The 21406-nt window shown below is 41.4% G+C and overlaps 2 protein-coding genes and 2 long non-coding RNA genes across 15 annotated transcripts in view; 3 read left to right on the plus strand and 1 right to left on the minus strand.

The window, feature by feature from the left end:
• The window catches only part of chd9 (chromodomain helicase DNA binding protein 9), a 76787-nt gene extending 71772 nt beyond the window's left edge, over nucleotides 1-5015 (plus strand). For all 11 annotated transcript variants that reach the window (XM_035946104.2, XM_035946107.2, XM_035946106.2 and 8 more), the window contains 3 exons: nucleotides 123-272; nucleotides 539-643; nucleotides 1147-5015. In XM_035946104.2, the coding sequence (XP_035801997.2) occupies nucleotides 123-272; nucleotides 539-643; nucleotides 1147-2115 (1224 nt within the window). In that variant the 3' untranslated portion in view covers nucleotides 2116-5015. The remainder of the gene's footprint in view (nucleotides 1-122; nucleotides 273-538; nucleotides 644-1146) is intronic.
• On the minus strand, nucleotides 163-6797 carry LOC111565488 (uncharacterized). The gene is made up of 3 exons (XR_008602129.1): nucleotides 6497-6797; nucleotides 506-6382; nucleotides 163-300 (listed from the first exon to the last, which is right to left on the minus strand). It is a non-coding gene; the product is annotated as an uncharacterized LOC111565488 (long non-coding RNA).
• LOC111565487 (retinoblastoma-like protein 2) lies at nucleotides 5638-17017 on the plus strand. 2 transcript variants are annotated; one of them, XM_023265575.3, is made up of 13 exons: nucleotides 5638-5776; nucleotides 8616-8739; nucleotides 9153-9259; nucleotides 9421-9524; nucleotides 9689-9826; nucleotides 9916-10080; nucleotides 10186-10320; nucleotides 10408-10584; nucleotides 11954-12025; nucleotides 13092-13152; nucleotides 13604-13764; nucleotides 13918-14082; nucleotides 14208-17017. In XM_023265575.3, exons 2-13 carry the CDS (start codon nucleotides 8666-8668, stop codon nucleotides 14445-14447), a joined length of 1599 nt encoding a protein of 532 aa, XP_023121343.2. In that variant the 5' UTR covers nucleotides 5638-5776; nucleotides 8616-8665; the 3' UTR covers nucleotides 14448-17017. The 2 variants fall into 2 exon arrangements, with proteins under 2 accessions (XP_023121343.2, XP_035802008.2); XM_035946115.2 differs by having other exon boundaries at nucleotides 8616-8703.
• A 623-nt stretch (nucleotides 17018-17640) lies between these two features.
• On the plus strand, nucleotides 17641-18478 carry LOC118469972 (uncharacterized). The gene is made up of 2 exons (XR_004846961.2): nucleotides 17641-18006; nucleotides 18281-18478. It is a non-coding gene; the product is annotated as an uncharacterized LOC118469972 (long non-coding RNA).
• Nucleotides 18479-21406: the final 2928 nt, after the last annotated feature.

A 21406-nucleotide genomic window follows, 5' to 3' on the forward strand; every position in this document is an offset into this window, starting at 1 on the left:
TTATTCCAAAATTTTATTCAAACTGAAATAATTGTTATTTTGACAGTACCAATAAGTGTAGAGCCAGTCCCTATGGGTGCACATTTTACTGACACACAGCTGTCTTTTCATTTCATGTCTAGGGGGTAAATAAGATGCAAATGCAGTTCCACTTCCAGGACGGTCGGCCCAAGCAGAAAAGGCATCGCTGTAGGAACCCCAACAAGATCGATGTCAACAGCCTGACAGGAGAGGAAAGGGTCCAGATCATCAACAGGAGAAATGCACGCAAGGTGTGTTTGGACCTGGTTTTGTTTGTGGCTGTAAAAAACAAAACTGAGTTAGAATTTGGTCAAACTGTTGGACAAACTGTGGGATCTATTACATTGTCTGAACAAACTTCTCATTCAGATGCAAGTTCTAGCTTAAATGATACACAAAGTAATAATTCAATGATTTGAACTCAACTTGGAGAGGGAACTGACTCAGACCACTGTGTGCTTTCTATATGTTGTCTATTGCGCACCTGGTTTCATGTTGTGTGCATTCTTTCCTGTAGGTTGGTGGAGCCTTTGCTCCTCCTCTGAAGGATCTGTGCAGGTTCCTTCAGGAAAACCCAGAGTATGGAGTCCCACCTGAATGGGCTGATGTGGTTAAACAGTCGGTAAGTCACAAAAACATACAACCATCACAACAGGACTATTAGAGGAAAATGTGACGTCAAGAAAGACATTTTGACAAGTCAGTTCCTAGTTTATTTGAAACTCTTCACTAAAACTAATGCTGTCTAATACAACAGCAATAAAATGTACTTTAATAAAGGTTACAGGCTGTTTCAGTGTTCATTCAACTCTGATCATTTTGGAAGCTGTAGTTTGTGGTACTTCTGACATATATTGTTATGCTAAAAGGAGTTTCTAACATTTTGTCCACGCCATTTATACCAGTGATGTTAAGACTAAATAAGTGAATTTCAACAAATATTGAACACTGTAACCGCCATTCTGTCTGTTGTATTAGATTACATTAGATTTAGCTCAGTGTACTTAAACTAGCAGTGCTTATATTTACTGTACTGTTATTAAACACGCTGGTCATGTGTAATAAAACTAAAGCTTGCCTGTGCTGTACTCTGCCAACCCTGCATTTGTTCCATGTTTTTTCCAGGGTTACCTCCCAGAGAGCATGTTTGACAGGATCCTGACGGGGCCCATCGTTCCTGAGGAGGTGAGCCGGCGAGGACGTCGACCTAAGAATCCTCTGGCCAAGGCAGCAGCAGCAGCGGCACCCAGCCAAGCAGCCTCTGCTCTGGGTCTAAACCCACTGCTGGCCAACGGCCTCCTCTCTGGAATGGACCTCACCAGTCTGCAGGCCTTCCAGCAAAACCTCCAGAGTTTACAGTCCCTGCAGCTCACCGCAGGCCTGATGGGGCTGCCGTCCGACGCTAGCAACCTGGCCGCAAGTAACCTAGCTGCCATGTTTCCCATGATGCTGTCTGGCATGGCTGGATTGCCAAACCTGCTCGGCATGAGCAGCTTGCTCGGGAAGTCTGCTCAGGAAGGTGCAGGAGGCTCGGAAGAGAAAACAAAGGGAATCACCAGCGGTGGAACCGGAGAGCCGTCTGCCTCTAAAGCCCCCTCTCACACCTCAGACACCAAAGGAGAAAGGACAGAGGGCTCGAACACGACTCCTTCCTCCACTTCCAGCTCTGCTTCCTCTGCCACCGCCACACAAAGTGCTTCAGCTGCCTCTGCAGCCTCCAGTCACCCACTTTCTCTTAACCCCTTGTTACTCTCCAGTATGCTTTACCCAGGGATGCTTCTCACTCCAGGCCTTAACCTTCCTGTGTCCGCCACACAGCTGCAGAGCTCAAACAGTGACCCCACCTTTCCAGCTGCTCCGCCTTCAGCCTCCCAGTCATCGGCACAGGAGACGGATCGGCCACAGGCAGAGAAGGATGGAGAGGAGGAGGACGAGGCATTAGAAGAGGCTCTGGATGAAGAAGAGGAGGAGGAATCCACAGAACAAAAAGACAACAGTGGTCCTGAAGGTTCAGGGAAAGCAGAGTCATCTTCATCAGAATCTGGGAGTTCTTCCTCATCCTCAGACGATTCAGACTCAAGTGATGAGGACTGATCCTACGAATATATAATTATAAATTTATTTATGTATCACCTAGAAATGTAAACATATATTCGCATATATATGGATTTTCCAGCACTTACGTTGCGATTTCTTTACTTGTAAATACAAGAACTAACTACGATGTTGTGTAATAAAGACTACAAAAATCTACAAAAAAAACAAAAAAAAAGGAAAAACTGATCTAAAAGGAACTGAAGTAAAATGTCAATGTTTGTTCACAAGGTACAGTCTTGTTTTGAGACATTTTGCATGTCAGACTTTAGTAGATTTCTGAACTCTGTGAAATTGTACCACGCGATTATGTACAATTGCAACAAAAAAGGCATTATTGTAATTATGTCAGGATTAATTTTATTAAAAAAGTGAAACTACATCAACATGCTCGTTGAGCTGTACTATTAATATATTTTGATTGTCGGGGGTGTGGGGATCGACACTTTGGTTTCTCTTGTAAATATTCAGTACTTTTACAGGTGGGTTGACACTTATGCTTTGCAGATCATACGTTGGATATGTCAGCAATAACTTGGGCAGCTAATGAATGTCACTGAAGCTGTAGATTCTCTCTCTCTGCCATGTTCCACCCCAGTGCACAACTCACACAGCCTCACCAACCTGTCACCTACCTTCATATCACCTTAGAGGTTTTTGTTTCATTTGTTCTTGTTCGGTTTGGAAAAAGAATCATGGGAAGCTCCCTCTTGAGTAGTATTATTGAGTATTTTTCCAATCATACACAAACTAAAATTCTTGAAAGTGGATTGTGATTTATTTCTCTACTGTTGAATCTTTTTTTTTTTTTTTTTAAGTTTTAGGAGCTCTTCATTTTCACCTTCACCTTACAAACATGCCACAACATGTTCAAGGTGCACTTTAGCTACCCACATTAGGCATGCTCATTCACTTGCACATCTCGATTCCCACTAAAAAGCTCCTTGAGCAGGGGTGACACAAAACAACCTTTTACTGTGTGCCAAAAGAAAAAAAAAACACAACTGCCCTTTGACTTTTTGGGGTCCTGACAGAGTTGTGGGGTCTCTGGTAGTGGAAGGATTCTTGATGATGGGTATTATTACTACAGCCCCGGCGTATTTGACTGCATCTTACCTCAACTTTGCTAAACTGATTGGCTTCACTGTGCAAATGTACATGTGCATGGGTGCGTTATTCTGCTGTCCACGTACATGATGCCCTCGTCTCTGCTGGAATGTGTCTCGGTGGCCTTTTTGTTTAGTTGTTTTTTTGTTTTTTACTGAGAGCTTCCACTGTGTTTTGCTCGGCTGGGCTGCTCCTCACACCTGGTATCTACTGCTTCCATAACTTTCCAGTCTGAATGTTATGTCTTGGCGGGAGGGGGAGGGAGGGGGTTCTTGCTTCAAATGTGTCTCATTAGAAATTTGGACAGACTTTAAAGTCCTGTGAGATTATGTGTTGCATGATAACCTGTGTTCATGCAGAACATGTGTGGCACAAGCACAAAATAGTTTCAAATCCTGGTTTAAGATTGTAGTAGCCGTCGTCGTCGTCTTTGAGGATCACATTTTTACGCAGTGCCGGACGGGTTTTGCTTGAGAAGGGCTCAATTATAGCAGCTTGCGTTGCTGGGGGTGTGCAGCATTTGTCTTGTTTTATTTCACGTCGTCCTCGACTCTGTTCTGCTGACGGACAGAGCTTCAGCTAGATGTAGAAGTGCCCTTATCCTCACTCTCTCATTCGACCGCTCACATCTGTGCTCAGTGTCCATGCTTGTGTATTTTCTTCAGCATCCCTGCACATGTCCATTTTTAAGCTGTAACCAGGATACACACAAACACTGGGGTTCACTCGAGCCGAAGTACCTTTTTGTAATCCTCTCCAGCACAACAGTGCTCGCTCTAGGACTGCTGTTACACAGTGGACTGTTAGATATACAAATGATTTCCGAGCTGAAGTTTCTGTTTGGCCCACTGAATTAACCGTTTAGTTCTTAAATAGTTGTAGCATCGTTCTCTCGTGGGTTCAACCATGAACACAAAGACTGAAGACACTTCTGATTTCTAATGTTGCTTTAAAGTGGTTTTCTTGTATGCCTGCTCTCTATAGACCTCGTCATGGGTTTGCTTGCAATGCAGTTGCAGTTTTTTTAATTATTATTACTAACAGTACGGTATTTTTCTATGTCTTGAGCAATGAACTTAAACATGCCACTGTCATTTTGTATATCTGCACCTCTGCTCTCTTTAAACTTGTAGTGCCCTTATGCAAACACCCAGCCACTGCTACGTCTGCTGTAAGTGACTGATCTAATGAATTTTGCTACTTTTTGTTGCCCCACATCGATGGGTCGATGAATCGATGACTGTGCTGAGCCTCTTTAGGACACAAATGGAAAAAAAAGTAGACATAAGATGGGACTTTATTTTGCTTTCATTTGCTTTTCTTCTAATTATTATTTTTCTTTTGGTTGAACTGTGCAAGGACTCCCAAGCTACTGCTAGTGCTAAAGAAGCAGTGCTGAATCTGGGTTAAACACAGACACAAGTAAACAATGACCAATATGCAAGAGGAATGACAAACACACTACTGCTGTACAGGGAGGTTTCCTTTCAGTTTTCATACTTGTGATCACTGAGACGACAAAACTAGCGTCATGGATTTTGTATTTTGATTTCAAGCTTGGTAATATTCTAAATGTCACCCTGGTCAGTTTGTGTCTTTTTTTTCTCTCTTTCTTTTTCATTGAACAGTTGTAATATTTGCAAGTTGTGCTCTGTGTAGTCAATAATTCTTCATGTAGTGCAGGAAAACGCGTCTTAAAAGTCATTTGTAATTTATTGGATTACTTTCTATGAAGTTCTATAGAGGAAATTGAGGTTTAATTATTTTTATTAAACATATTCTTCTGACTATCATTTAAGTGTGCCTTTGCTTTTTGCTTTGTCTGGAGAAATCTTGGTAGCCTTTTCTTGGGAATGTATGTAAAAGCTAAACAAATGTTTTTACTCAGCATGTTTCACAGAGCCTGGAAATGGTCTGTATTCTCTAGAAACCTTTTCAACGGATGTTAATGCTATATTCTAGCTTAGCCTTTATAATATCCCTTATCTACTGTTTATATGATTTTCTTTTAGGAAACGAAAAACAGATGCATATTTACTTACAAGGCAGCAGACCGTTAAAAATGAGATTTATAAGTTCTATCTGTGTTAATTCAAGCTGCAGAATTCCGTGAAGGTTTGCTCAAATATTCCACTAAATCTTCAATTCATATAGATACGTAAAGTTATCAACATGTACATTATATTGGTAGATTTTGTACAGTAGTTAAATCTAATAATAATACAGCTGCTGTATTCATCAGTGCATGAACAGATAGATAGCTGATGATCTCTGTTAAAGCAGACTCCCCTGCATGTCATCATTCCTCCACTGGGTGGTGCTCAGTGGCCTGTTTAAGCCTCTTCAGCTGCTGCTTATCTTAGCAACCAGGAACAGATGACAAGTTGGGGCTTGTCTGCTGTGAGAGGCCAGTGGGCTGAACTTCCTCAGCCTGCAGAGCAGAGCTGCAGGGTGACTGCTTCGCTGCAACCAGCCGGACTTCAGAGACACACACAAGACACTCGCTCTGGCCGTTCAGCTTTTCAGAACCGCCCTGCCACAGCCACTGACACCGGTAAGTGACTGGATCTGTTTTTCTTGAGTTTTGCTCTCTGACAAGTGGAAAATTCAGAAATTCCTTTTGGATGACACGATCTTCAAAGTGCACAGAAAATCAGCTGACAGTGGAGTAAAAATTAACACTGTCATAAACTACTTTTGTGACTCTAAAAGCTGCAGGACAGACTGGACCTCTGCCCCTCATCACTGACTACTTAAACAGCTCTCTTTCTGCAAAGCCTTAATATACGGAACAATAAACCTTCAGACAAACAGCAATAATCTGCAGTGAACGGCCATTTAAATGTGTAGCACATGTCAGAAAGTGAAACTAAGGCCTGCTTTGATGAAACTTCAGAAAACAGGAAATGGGTCTAATTCAACCCCAAACAAACACAGTTGGAAGACATGATACACAAAGCTGTTTCTTTTGATATGATGCGGACACATCTGAAGACAAAGTTAGATGAATAATGAAGCATGATGACTTACTTTCTATGCTGTTGGTGGATTTTATGTCCCTCCTGTTCCTCTGTTGTGGCACATTGGCTGGACAAAGGAGGATAAACAACTTGTGGGTGTTTGCAGTGAGCAGCGTCTGGTCAAGGTCCAGAGGTTCCTGCTGAATACAACAGATTACAGGATGATTCATGTGGAGGAGAATCTGATGGGGGCTTCCTGTTTCTCATTACGAGCTGGAGGAGTTGGAAATGAGTCAGAATGAGAGGCAACTTACGTTTAAAGATTTCATTCTTAGACAGCATGAGACAGTGAAGTCTGGGTGAGCTCTTCTAACCATTTAACCTTCAGTTAAATAGATACGTCTGATTGACTCCACGTGGAGGAAACTGCAGCCCGCTCTGTCTGAATGCAAGTAATGCGCCACTATGGATCTTAGGAGAGCCTCAGTAATGACCTTCTACTGAATGATGCCAGGCGGAGCAGCTATCTTTACTTGAGCATTTAAAATAAAAGGTCAGGAACAAATAACTACAATTGCCGATTCTTCTGTGTGTCTTCAGTCGGCTCTATGAGAATGAAACACACAAAAACATGTTGAGTTGGTTTGACTTGTTCACATGATGCCACACCTAAACAGACTCATGATACACTGTTGGAACAAAAACACAATTCAATCCTCAGACTCCCATCAGCACGCAACCTGAAATGAGGAAGGAGGAGTTTTTGTCTTTGTAATGGGTCTACAAAAACATCAAACTGCTGCTGTTAAAAGCTGCTTCTTCTTGAGAGCAGACGTCTACATAACCTGCTATAAATTTTCATGACGTGGCCCGAGGCTGCCCGGTGTTTAATCATTCTAGTCACTGTTTACAGACACGACCGCTTCCTGGTACCTCAAACATTTCTGCTGCTGCACTCAACATGATTCTCTGACCGACTACATAATAAACTTGCCGATCAAATACCAGAGTTGCCAGAGAGGAAACAGTGAGACACGTTGGGGGAATTTCCCTCTGTGAGATGCACAGTAACAGGTGTCACTGATCACAATTAAGAAGCAGGACATACTGATGGCATATTAATGGTGAATGAACAGGGATGCAAAATGGTGACTGGTGATTCGTCCAACCATCCACCCATCCTTATGTACACCGCTTAATCCTCATTATACAGACAATCACACTTGAAGCCGGAATACCTGGAGAAAACCCACACGTGCACAGGGACAACATGCAAACTCCATGTAGAAAGATCTGCATAGAGTTTGAAAGATTCCGGAAAGGCCAGAACATGAACCAGGGATCTTCTAGCTGCAAGGCTTAAGTGCTAACCACCAATCCACTGTGCAGCCTCGTAGTCCAACTAATGCAGTCGCAATAATAATATTAACTCCAGGCTGAAAGGAACAGTTTTGTTAACTAAACTCAATCACCTTCTTGGCAAGCGTTAAATGTGAGTACTAATACTAGACTCACTTGAAGCAGAGGCTAACACTAGCTCCTTCTAGCATTTAAAAATATACTTACTAGCACTTCTAAACACCACAGCTATTAATTGGTGGATTGACAGAAAAACAATCTGCATTATTTCCTAAAAATTTCAACCAAAATTTGTAAAACACTGGCAATTGTTTTTTTTTTTTTTTTTTCAAATTTCACCATTCCTTGTCATATTTCACTGTAAGCTAATTTTTTGGGGTTATGGTATTGGTTGAAAGAAACACGAGGCATGAATTTGTAGCCTCAGTTCTGCAAAGTTGTGAAGACATTTTTTCCACAATTTTATTGATATTTCTTCACCTAAATTATTAATTTAAAAAAGATGACCAATAACTTGAAGCTAATGATAATAGTCGTGAGTTTCAGCCCAAAATAACCCACAATTTAATTCAGGAAACATTTTACTTTTTTGTGCAAATAAATAAATAAGATAGAAAATGACTAGATCCTGACTAGATACTTGCTTGAGTTGTATCTACTCTCAGATGTACGTCACTCATGAGCGTCAGAGATGCCATTTTATTTATGTAGTTGGAATCCCTCAGTTTAGCGGTTTCCCTTTATGTAAAGTGGTGCTACGCTAACTGGCAGTAGTAGCTTCATATTTAGTGTACATGTTCAACTTCATATTTAACTCCCAGCAACAAATAAAAACACAAATTTCAAAACTGACTATTCCATAGACACCACATCCATGTTTCTACTGTCTGTTTTATGAATAAGTACAGCATCGGACTGTTTTCATTTGATCTAGTTCCTTATTAAAGTAGCATCAGACTGACATCCAACTAACACACAAATGGAAACTCAAACTAGATTGAAAATAAGTGGCAAATGTATGTTTTTTTGTGCCCTAATTGTCTCTGTGTTCCTAACGTTATTCTCCCTGTTTAGGTGTCCATTCCTTCCCCTGACTCTCTTCCTGTGTGAGCGAGGGGGTCACTATGACAACCGTGCCTCAGGGCAACATGGGAAAGCCAAGGTTAGGCCTCAGTGACGGTCTGATGGCTGTGTTCAGGTTAGCGCTGCAGTGGCACATTACTGCTCACTCACACGGTGGCCATCCTCTGACACATCAGACACACAATGTTGTCAGTGCAGGTTGTGGAATTGTTCAGCTCATAATCTTGATTACTAACGGTTACCATAAACCGCAAGAGGAGACAAACACTACATGCTCGGCTAGATAAATGTAACAAGGGCTACTGACTGTTGAACATCTGCTGTGGGTGAAAGGCACACAGGGTGCGGTTTGGATTGATAATATGTAAACATGCTTAGTCGATGAGGTTTTCTGAATACACTCAAATTTTTTTTTTTTTTTTTTTACATTTTTGTTATTTTGTGGCCTTTTATGCACCTCACTTTCCGTTTCCTGATCTATTTTTTTTTTATCCTGTTCACATTCCTTTGATGGTTCCTCTGATTCAGGGCCTGCTCCAGAGATCCAACAGAGGCCATTCAAACAAGGCTGGGTGGTATGCTGAACGTGTTTCTGCAGCACCTCAAGTACAATGAAGGAAATGAGGAGACCAAAGGTACACTAGCATGGCCACTGGTGGAACAATAGGATGTGACCCACAGTGTTATTGATTAGAAAAAGAAAAACAGCTACTTTCTAATGACAGGCATTACATTGATGATGAAAAGCCATACTGCTGATAGATTTTACATGTAATTCATGTGATACTCTTCACAGAGTTGGCAGAAAAGTGCTGCCGTGAGGCCGTCATCTGGTACTACAGGATCTTGGAGAACCTTGTTAGTCATGAAAGGAACAGGCTGGGCATTGGTGGCATCTCAGTGAGTGTACTGCCATCCTGTGGCCACAGCTGGAACTGCTGTTCAGTGTGTTTGCCACAAGGACCACTGAGCGATACAGAAAGTTTTCATTGCTATTGTTTTTTGTTTTTTTTGATATTTTGTTTGAAGTAAAGCACTTTTTGCTTGTGATGTGCTTGACGCAGGGCATCTTGGAGAACGATCTTTTCCAGCGCTGTCTGGTGGCCTGTTGTCTGGAGATCACAGTAACCTCCAAACATCCACCCTATGGCTTCCCTGTACTCCTTCAGATTTTCAAATTGGCACCATACCACTTCTGGAAGGTGCATTTCCAGCTTGGTAGCTTGACAAATATTGTACACATGCATTAAGATTTGGGTTTAGTGAGGATTGTTTGCCTGTGGTCCAACAGGTGATAGAACCAGTGCTGAGGGATGGAGTTAGTCTGCCTCACAGTCTGTTCAGTCATTTCGCTCAAGTGGAACAGAGAGTTTTGGAGAGTATGGCTTGGAGCAGCGACTCACCGCTGTGGGAGGAAATCAGAGCCAATGAGGGCCATCTGCCTACCTGCCAACAGGTCGACAATAACACAAACACTCCCCTGGCACATGGAGTTAGCATCTATAGACCTTCAACAAAGCTTCAAAAGCACTACAGTATTTCTCCTTTGTCTCATATGTAGGTGATGCCTCCTGCACAGCTTGAAAATCCAATCAAAACAGACTCAGAACCTGGACTTTCGGCTGCTACAGACCAGCAGCCATCAGCTGTGAACACGCCTGAGAGAAGCAGCTCCCTCCAGCTGTTTGCTCGCAAGGTCAGTTCTGTGTTCTGCGGCTCCAAATTGCATTTAGCATCACTGTTAAACCGTATGTTTAATGCAGTCATCTTTTCTTTACCTCAGGTGTACATGTTGATGGGAAAGCGTCTCAGAGAGCTGTGTTCCATGCTGGACATCTCTGATGAGCTGCGATTAAAGATCTGGACTTGCTTTGAGCACTCTCTGGTCCACTGCATTCACCTCATAGTCGACCGTCACCTGGACCAGCTACTCATGTGTGCCATCTACATCATAGCGAGGGTGGGTTTTATTCCATCTCAGAGCACCCTCAGCATTAGTAGTGGCCATTTTTGAATGCAGATGTCCTTTGTTTCTCTGTCTCGGGGCTATTATTAGATCAACAGGTGCTAAAAAGAGCCAATCTGGTTTTGCAAAATTAACCTAGTCTCATATTTTTACTTTCACTTTAATCCGGGTCCTTGGCATGCTGTCCCAGTGCAGTAAAAGTCACCTACATAAATATTCACAACTTCATGCAAGTTTATTCCAGGGAAGGTAGACAAATTGACTCGCTTCAGATGTTTATGTAACATACCCAACGCTGGGTTGGATATATACCAAACATGTCAATATAATCCATTCATTTGTAATCCAATAATTATATAGTCTCACATATTGTGGGGTCCAACAGACCATCTTTCATTATTTTCATGTAAACCTTGAATTGATCAGGAAGTTTGAGGATTTATAAACATCAAAAACACAAGAAGTTCTGATATGTAAAATTACTATTTAAATATTTAAGATTCTTTTCACCGAGACGTAGAAAAGCAGCTTTGTTAAAGGTACAGAATTAGCTAAATAAAGAACTCAAGAGTCCTATCAAACAAAGCCTGTGTAGTGTCTCGGTGGACGAGGAGCATATTTTACAGCATTTCAAATTGGATGATTGAAAAAAGTCCTATTTACTGATGAATCACAGTTAGTGACCAAAGCGTGTATGTAAGGAAATGAAGGGGAGAGAGAAAGATACCAGTGTATTTAACCCAAAACCATTAAACAGGGTGGTCATGGAAGTCTGCAGGGTATTTTGCTGCGTTGGGTTAGACATCTGCCCCAAATCGATTCCACCAATGAAAAGCAGCACTCCATTCTTGAGAGACATACTCCACATGTATGGTTTGCATGTTTGTGGGAAAGGATTCATACTGCAGCTTTGACTTGAAGAGCAAAGTAGACCAAGATGTGCTGAATGTTACAGACTTTCCTCCACAGTTCACTGGACATTCAGCAGAGCACCTGAAGATTAAAAAAGCCAAACAATCCTGATATCGCAAGTAACTCTTTGGAACATTATCAGATCATGCTGGGATAACATTAGTTATCAGGTTTGGACAAACTGATGGAGTTCATACAGCCGATGTGCTACTGTCTGTACAGCAAAAAACAATATCCTATAAGCACAATGGAACACCAGCGACATTCAGTTTACTCATTCTACTATTACAACTGTCACACCTTGTAAAGTCTTATTTGCTCTTCAATGACACAATGTCACTGAAAAACCACTGACTTTGAACTTCCAAAAAAATATTATATGATATTAAATCCTAGAGTCCATTGCTAGAAAGCCTGTTTTTAATTTGTGGGATTTGGATTTCTTCTACAGATTACCAAGGTTGATATACCCTTCAAGCACATAATGAAGTGTTACAAGTCACAGCCACATACCAGCAATAGTGTAAGTATCTGTTTTTTCTAAACTGGATTTTAGATATTGCCATGTCTTTAGAATGCAACCATCCATCCATCATCTATACACTGCTTAATCCTCAATAGGGTCGCGGGGGGGGGCTGGAGTCTATCCCTGCTGACTTAGGGTGAAGTCACCAGTCTATCACAAAACTACACATACAGACAAACAATCACTCTCACATTCACATCTACAATTTAGAGTTACCAATTAACCTTAGCATGTTCTTGGACTGTGGGAGGAAGCCGGCAAAAACCCATGTATGCACAGGGAGAACATGCAAACTCCATGCAGAAAGATCCTTGGAAGGCCGGGACGCCAACATGTGCGTCTTACTTCATGACTGATGTTGATTTAACAACTGAAATCAAATCTCAGGTTCACAATGAATAACACTTTTGGATGGTTATTACACAGACTGATCTGTGTTTGCTATGTTATCTGAGGAAGATAATTTGCTTCGAAAGGTCGACCATCCAAACATTAAACTTTGTCTGATTAAAGAATGACTGCAAATGACAATTATGCTAATTGATTCAAATCGATTGAGTGCAACTGAGATTAGGACCATCAATGAGTTCTCAGCAATGCTAGCAGCACAGATCGAAGATAGAAATGTCAGCCTGTTAGGCCCAGATTGAAACATCTCAGCAATAATCAGATGAATTGTCATTAAGTCTCATTCAGATAATTACGTGTCCCTCAGGATGAATTATAATAACTTTGGTAATCCACTATCTTATCATGTAATGTCAGTATCAGGTCAATTTTTTAGTTTGTCCAACGCTTAACTTCATCACTTAAATACCTGCTAAAGAAATTATGCTCCCATCAGTCTCAGCTGCACTCTGTGCTGATTAGCAAATGTTAGCATGCTAACATGCTAAAGTCAGATGGCAAACATGGTTATTATTGTGGCTTTTTTACATAAGCATGTCAGCACTGTCATTGTAAGCGCATTAGCATGTTAACATTAGCATTTTGCTCGAAGCGCTTCTCTGCCCGATTTGATTGATTCATTTAATATTTATGAACCGATTGTTTTTGTCCTCAGGTCTGCAAAAACATGCTGATCTCAGGAAGAGTCATGGAAAATCCTCTCAGTGAAACAAACAGTAAGAAGCCCTTTATGAGAAAACAGAAAGCCAGTCATCTGCAAGTAAAAGAGTAGAATTATAATGTCACACAACTGCCTCAACACATACACAGAAAACTAAATATTCTTTGTGTTCTATTTCTCCAAGCACATACGTAAATATAACTATAACCCTAAGAATTCAAAACACTGTCAACTTAATATTAGAATCGACATGTTTTGACTTTGCTGTTGGAGCAACATTAAAACACCCTGTTTGTCCAAATGAAATACCATGTTCCTTTCACTAAACCTCTTTATCAAGGGTCAGCCACAGGTCAAGTGTCATGTATCTGAAGAGCTACATCACAGCTAAGCCTAAGAGTCATCAAGTAACCACGAGAATTCATATTAAACATGTAACCTCCATTGTGTCAGTAATGCAAAAGTAATTCCACAACGAGAGCCGGTCATTATACTGTTGATTACAGATAATGGAGACCAAAGCAGCGCTATCCCGACCCCCGACACACCATCAGCACATTATCCAGGACCTTCTCAGGAGGAACGGGGCAATCTCATCATTTTTTACAACCAGGTCTACTCGACAAAGATGAAGCACTTTGCCAAGCAGTTTGTCCCGACATCTGGGGTGAGGGAATAATCATTTTAGGTGCAAGTTTGATCAAAGTGAACGAGAGAGGAGGGTTAAAAAAAAAAAAAAAATAAATTGGGGTCACAAAAAAATTAAGAAGCCAAAACAAAAAGACAGCGTTAACATACTAACACTTAATTGCTTGTGCAGGGAGACACTCCTCCTCTGTCTCCGTACCCTCGACTGTGGAAAGCTTCTCCTCGCGCATACCGACTGTCCAGCAGCCACTCCATCTTCATTTCACCGTTCAACACAGAAACCTCCCCCCCTCGTACACCTGGACTCTGCTACTACTTCAACTCAAGCCCTTCAGAGGTCTGTGGTCAGAATGTTTGAAAAATTTCAGTGATCACATTTTCATCTGAGGCTATTGCATTATGTACATGGCACAGTGGTGTTAGAGTGAAATGTTCCCATAAATCGCATTTCTGTTTTGACAGCGTCTGCGTGAAATCAACAACATGATCAAAACAGGCGGGTCACCCAGCAGGCGACGCTATGTGATGTCACTGGATACCGAGGATGAAGGCGAGGAGGGAGAAGATGGACCGTCAGCTAAGAGGCTTCGCTTGGACGATCAGTCGGCCTGGCAGAGGCGACTTAGGAGCGTGGTCAACGATCGAGTCACTAACAGAAGCCAGGACCAGACTTGCACTGTTGCCAAGCCTAACCTGCACTAGAGTGTGGAGGAGCAGGTAGTCTAGTAGCAATAATGTCAAGTGTTAGAAGAAAAGCATGGAGCAGCTGTGTCTCCCTTTACAGATATCCACTAAGAATTCCTTTGGGCCAAGTTCTTTGTCAGCTTAAAGCGCTAAAACTCTGCCTTTTTGCTCTGCGCTGTTTTTGACTCCAAGGGAACTGTGTGGATGTCCTTGAGTAGCACACTTAGCTGCCAGCTCAGTGGTTACTGGTAGACTTCCTGGTGGAAACACATTGTATGGTGTTGTATGAATCTGAAGTAAGGTATGGCTGCACATAGCTCCCTGGGCTTTCCTTGGATAAACAGAGGGTTACACTGAGACAGTGTGTTACCATCTGACCTGCAGTTCAGCTGCTGTTAGTGTTCGATGAGCTTGTCTGCCCCATTCTAAGCTCGCAGGACTGAGCATATGCATGCCGACATGTGAAAAAGAACAGTACATCTCATGGAAAATGTGGGTTTTTTTTTTTTTTGACACGTTTGGAAAAGTATACATTTGATCTTGTTTAAAATAGTGCCTACAGATGAAGGTAGTATACTGTAACACAGCCACAGGAGGAAAAAAGCTTGTCAATCGTTTCTTTTGTAGAAACCCACCCATGGCATCTGAGGGCTAGTAGAGCAACCTTTAGCAGAAATAACATCTTGTTGGCGTTTTGCATAATTATCAGTAAGTCCCTGACACTGGCTTGCTGAACCATATGATCAGTCTCACAGGCAAAATTGCTTCAGCTGCAAGTTGTTTTTGTTGAGGTCTAGGCTCTGACTAGGCCATTCCATAACCCTCCATTTCCTGTTTTTAAACCAATCATTAGTGGATTTGGTTGTAAACTTAGGATCATTATCCTGCAGAAAGGTTCACTTCTGGTTTAATGTCAGCTTTCGGACAGATGACCTCATACTGTCTTCAACTGCTCTCTGAAATGATGTAGAGTTCATAGTTGAATCGATGACTGCAAGCTGTCTAGTGCTGGAGACAGTGAAACAGCATGATTCACAGTTGGTATGAGATTGTTCTCCAGGAAAGCTGTCTAAACATTTGTGCTGTTACTGTAGCCAAACAACTCTGTCTCTGATTTGTCTGTCCAGTGCACATTATTCCAAAAGACACATTTGCTTGTGTGTTTACTGGTAAACTGTCGTTTTGCTGTAATGTTCTTTTGGGACATTTATTTCCTGGCACACCTCCCATGGAGGTCAAATCTGTGTGATCTCTTTCTGATTGTAGACGCAGCACTTTGACGCCCGCAGTTGGAAGTGGTGCCTGCTGGTCCTGTAATGAAATTTTGGGGTTCTGCTCTTGGGCTCTGTCCAAGTTTAACCAATCAGAATTGTCCTCAGTCAGAATTACCTGGAACAAAGTATGTACTTTTTGTCCCCTGGAAACAATCCTGACAGAGGTTCCACAGTGGCAGTTTTTGCAGTGGAAACAAACACGCATGTTCTGGCCACCCTAAAAAATAGTGTCTGCAGTAGAAAACAGTCTAATGGCACCTGATGTGGAAGTTCTATGTTTATGGATTCGAGAGGGTCAAAAATGTAGGAGAGTGTGTTGCTTTTTCCGTGTGACTGATCTGTTTTTAAACTGATTTAAATTTTTTTTTTAATGGAAAATATATGTTATATCTTTTTGAGTATATCACAAACAGGATCAAATGTTTGCTTGTTCAAATATGTCACAAAAGTTTTCCACTTTTACTTACTTTTTCATCTAAGCTAAGCTTTACGAGTGTACAGTCTGCAAGAATAATTTGTTTTTTAAATTGTTAGATGCTGATTAAGTGAGAGATGGTACGAAGTGTTTAAAACAAAAGTGATTTTAATGTATATTTTTAAAACTGTAAAACATAAGTTAATGTGAGACTCTTGAAAATAGTGAGACATGAGTGCACTATTTCACAGGAATGATGGTAAAGTGGTTACAGCAGCATGAAACTTTATTCAGTGGCACATTAAATGTCGACAGATTTGACACAGAAACTAAAACAAATTATGTATGAAAGATTCTTTCACTTCCTGCCACCATTCTAGCCACTGCTTAGTACAAGCTGAGTATCTCAGCTGATTCAAAAGGACACGAATCAAAAACTGCACAGTAATTTTATTAAAGCCACCCCGCCTCCAGTCAGAAAAGTGGTAGTGATTTTTACATCATTTGGATGTTTGAGCTTTATTGTGTTGAATGATGCATGTTTGTTTGACAGACGCTGGTTTCACCTTAATCTGCAGAAGTTGCACTAAGTTAAGTCTCAGTTTGACATGTGTATGGTCAAGCATTATTTGTGACATGACAACTTGTGTAGAAGCCAATCACTGTCCAAAAGTGTGGTGTAAAAAAGCTGAAATGCCCAGTGCACATAGTGTACACCGAGTCGACTATTTGTCTCAGTTATAAACAGAAAAACTCTGAATCATGGATATGTTTATTAAATAACTTAAAAGCAGTTCTTTAATTAAAAATCTTGTCATGTTTCAACATAAACTCCTAATTTTGAACAGCAATCTGTCAATTTAAGATATCCTTCATAATAAACCGAATTTTAAAATTTATCTTGAATGTGATTCTTGTTCATTAAATTTTTCTCTTTTTCTGTGGTTAAATTGTTGCAGATATGAACAACAAAGGCTGTTTGGATTCTGTTAAATGTGCCTGTTATACTTTGTGTAATTCTTGAGGGAGCTGGCTTATACTCAGCCTTATGGCCTCTCAGTTGTGATCTCTTTGTACAAAGTCAGTAAGACGCAACCAGATAACCTGTTTTACTCGACAGAGCAGCATTGCCTAGTGACCAAACAGCAAGGGACTCACTAACACAATTCATACAATATTCCATCCCTTTGTGATTAATTATCATTTGCTTTCATTTTTCTGCCTCACCCCTCTTGAGTTTTACTAATCTGTAACTAAGAATCTGCTCTGACATGGGCAGACTGATGATGGATAAAGTTTCCTCCTCTCACTGAATAAAAATATAAACTCCTTCCACTGTGGGAAATGTGGTAACCGAGGCGGCGTTGTGACTTGCACACAATCCCCTTCAGTGTTTATCAGTAACCATGTTTTGACACGCTTCTGAGTTAATTCTCAACCAATGTTGCCTGGGAGGTCATTCTAAAAAAGGCAGAACAATCCAGTAGACTGAGAACTGTAAAATAAAACCAACACAGTCAGGTTAGCATGTTCAACACAACAGGAAGTGTCAAGGTTGCCATAGAGAACAAAGGCACCAGAACACACAACATTCAGACAGGTTTTATGGTAATGACTGGCGTTCTCACGCTCTATACACTTCAAGACTCCCATCAGCTGAACATCAACTGTACGCTGTTAGATTTGGCCAAATCATGGGCTGCAACACAAGCAGAGGCACCACAGTGGTGGACCCGTCTGAAAAGCCAGAGGAAAGGCCGAAGACGGCCACTTCCACCAAGGAGGTGTCTGCAGAAGAAATGAATGGAACAACAGAGAAAGAGGAGGAAGAAAAAACAGAGAGTTCCAGCTGAGCGGCTCCTTTGCCCCATCGGAAACTCTTCTCCAGGTAAGACAAATGACCCAAAAAGGTATGTTTTTTCTCATATGTTAATCACCATCTGCATGAAATCAGCTGTCTGTCCGCTCATTCTCTTTTCATTTCTATCAATGAACATGGATGTATTGCCTCCACACAAAGCAAGCAATTTATGAGCATTGCATTGGGGTCACTTTGATACAATCACCTCTATAACTTGACCGCCGTGTCTCTCGGAGGCTGTTTGACATGACAAATGGGCTGTGTGGTGACTGAGATGGGCTCTGTGGTGTCTGTGTTGCAGTGTGTACAGATTGGCCTGTCCCAGGGTGAAGGAGGGCCTGTCAGCAGGAGGAGGTGATGCTGCACTACTGTCCATCAACCTCTGGTGTCATCTGGGCCAGCCACACACGCTCAAAAACGCACACTTTCGAAGAAATCCAACTCTTCTGTTCGTATTTCAGAAACTATTTTGTGATAAATAAACTGATTCGAATCCTGAGCTGTGTAGTTGTGTACCTGTGCTGCCTTTCTATTCTTTTTCAGCCTTCGTCTAGATCTTTGCACACACCCCCGGGGCGTACTTTGCATCGCCCGCCTTTGTTTTTCACAGCCGATCACTGCGTTCATGTTCATCCTCCTCATCCTCCTCCTCCTCCTCTTCTTCTCTCACGCTCACACACCTCTGGTCAGGGCTGATAGTTACAACACACTCTTTCAAACGCTTCCAATTCTGCTGCAGGCTAAAGCAAGCAACCCTTTAAGATAGTCAGCTTATGTTTCAGCTGTGGATACCTTGCAGCTCTGAACTAGATAGCATGCTCTGCATATCTGAAGACTGCTACTGCTGTTCATTTGGACAATCAGAGCCAGCGAGTGCTTTACACAGCAAATAATGAACTGCTGCAAAGAGTTTTGAGTTAAAAACATGTTCCAGCACTTTCTGGTTTTTGCCAGCAGGGGGCAGCAACAAACAGAGGAACAGTTCCCTGAGCTGCCACCAGGGAGCAGGAGTGATCTTCCCACGTTGCTGTGAGACGTGAGGCTGGCTCCATTTGCTGAAGACATTTAATCTGAAATATAGGTTGTAAGTTTATTACCAGCTAGTGAATGGAGCTGGAATGGAATAGCCATTTTGCAAAGCCATATCAAAAATACCCATCTAAGAGGCAGTGGAAATTACATGAAAATATTACCATTATACAAATGGAAAGTGTGATTGAATAATGTGCTGGAGAAGATAAATGAAAAGCACTTTGTTGGAAATCGTGGTACTAAATAGGTTTTTAATTTCAGTAGTCGGATAAAAGAAGCGCATTTTTACCCCATTTCACTGCCAATTGATTAGTGGTTCCACACCTGCAGATAGAGAGGGGGCCTTATCGTCTCATTATCAGTTAATTAATATGCATGCACACATGCCAATTATCTTTCTTCTGCTATTTAGCAGAAAAAAAGACATTGATGTTTTAATGGTGCCGGAATGGATAACTCCTCTGTTGCTTTAAAGACAAGGCAGACACATTGATTGACATAGCAGGGAAATGTTAAGAGAGACAATTGAATTAAGAGCAACCTGAAACGCTTGATTATTATATTAATATTTCCGAGCAGCCAAGCCAATTGCTGTTGCGTTCCAGGGGCTTGTGATCTAGCAGAGTTCATGATTAACACTCTTGTGAAAGATACAAAAAGGGCAAGGCTTATGGTGCAGTATATGTACATGTCTACCAATGAGAATCCATTATGGATACATGTTATTTGAAGGACATGCAGAATAGCTAGCTATTACATTTTTCAGCTGTGCCATGACTATTAAAGGACCCAAGGCCACACCAAGTGAAGCAAACCCAAGATGAAAGTTATATTAATCATTATTCGGTTTACTGTACTATGTGCACTGAATTTATGTCCATGAGTCACAGGCCAGTGTTATGTGCTACTGAAATAGGCAATATTATGGAAGGAAGCACTATTGACATTTTTCATTTCTGCATAAATGCTCCTGGTTGCACATTGCGCCCAAGGCTGTAAGCTTTTCTTTTTTTTCCAGTGCACTTTGAGCTCAATGCCACAATGCTATAATGTTGGAGTGAATCAGTCTGATCAAAAATGAGAGAAAAAAAAAGACAGAGCTCTGCCGGATAAATCCAAATCTAGGATCCATGATTTTTCCACACATAAAACATCACAGAGGACAAACTTGTGCCACTGGAGGCAGCTGCTCACAGGACTGTGCCAAAAAAAGAGGGCAAACAGAAAATGAGAAGGGCAACTAAAAAAAACTCTCTGGGGTGTAATCTCCTTACTCAGTAATGGACCATTTATATGATATGTATAATGGGCTGCCACAAATATTCACAAGTAGTGGTCTTATTTTCAGCCAGCCTCTCTTTAAAGATGTGTTCTTCATAGGGTATCTTTTGTGAATATATGATCAGAGGCACGACAGCCCCGGTCTTTAATCTTACACTGGCCTTGAAGAATGTCACTGATTCCAACCCTCCTCTTCCTCCTCCTCCTCCTCCTCCACCCCCACAACTGCAGGCTACAGAGACTGTCCTATTCAAACTGGTGCAAGAAAATGTCTCTGTGGTTGTTTAGATGGCTTTTTTATTTTGTGGTTTTAAGAAATATTTTTTAAAAAGATATTCATAAAAACTTGTCACAACCATCTGATCCCCAAATGCCACTAAGGCCTTTCGAGTGCCGGTTGTTAAACAGCAGATGAACAAAAACAGTAAAGACTCTCTCAGTGAGCTGAACGCTTAGAAATGTCTTTTGTTGACCTTTCAGACATCTTCTCTCTGCTGTAACACTGATGATCTGCTTGCTGGTCACTTCAAATGTATCATATGTCATGTAATATATTTTTGTTGTAATTAAGTCTGGAGCAGAACAACTTAACAGGGCAGGATTAATTATCAGCATCAGCCAGCAGACAGAAGTAAGAAGTAGTAGTACAGCTTAGCACTGTCTAGTAGGAGAAGAGTGGAGATCAATCAATTTACCACAGTGTAGGTATGCAAATAAAGCAATAATTATTACTTCGAAGTACAACACTGATAAATGGCTCATATCTGTCCCCAGTCACTCCCCATTTAACAATAGTGCACTATACTATAGTTCCCTTTTTACAAAATGTCACAACGGCACTAAAATAGCCTCGTCCATGACATGTACAGCACTGTGCAGTTTTCAGATGAGGCTGTCTCAGTGTCCTCTGTCTCTTTGATAGGGCCCTTCCCCATAATGAGAGTTTCAGCTTTTTAGGATTAAGATCAGTCCACTTCAGAGAGGTCCAATGTTTTCTTTGTATTCAGTATGCTTTTAGATGGATGTTTTTGGTCCTGCTGCAGGAGCCATGCTATGAAAAGTGGAGTCTTCCTGGGGTAACGCTGAGCAACTATTTTCTTTCTCGTCTGAGTTT

Source organism: Amphiprion ocellaris, chromosome 1 (assembly GCF_022539595.1).
Source record: "Amphiprion ocellaris isolate individual 3 ecotype Okinawa chromosome 1, ASM2253959v1, whole genome shotgun sequence".
Lineage (NCBI taxonomy): Eukaryota > Metazoa > Chordata > Actinopteri > Pomacentridae > Amphiprion > Amphiprion ocellaris.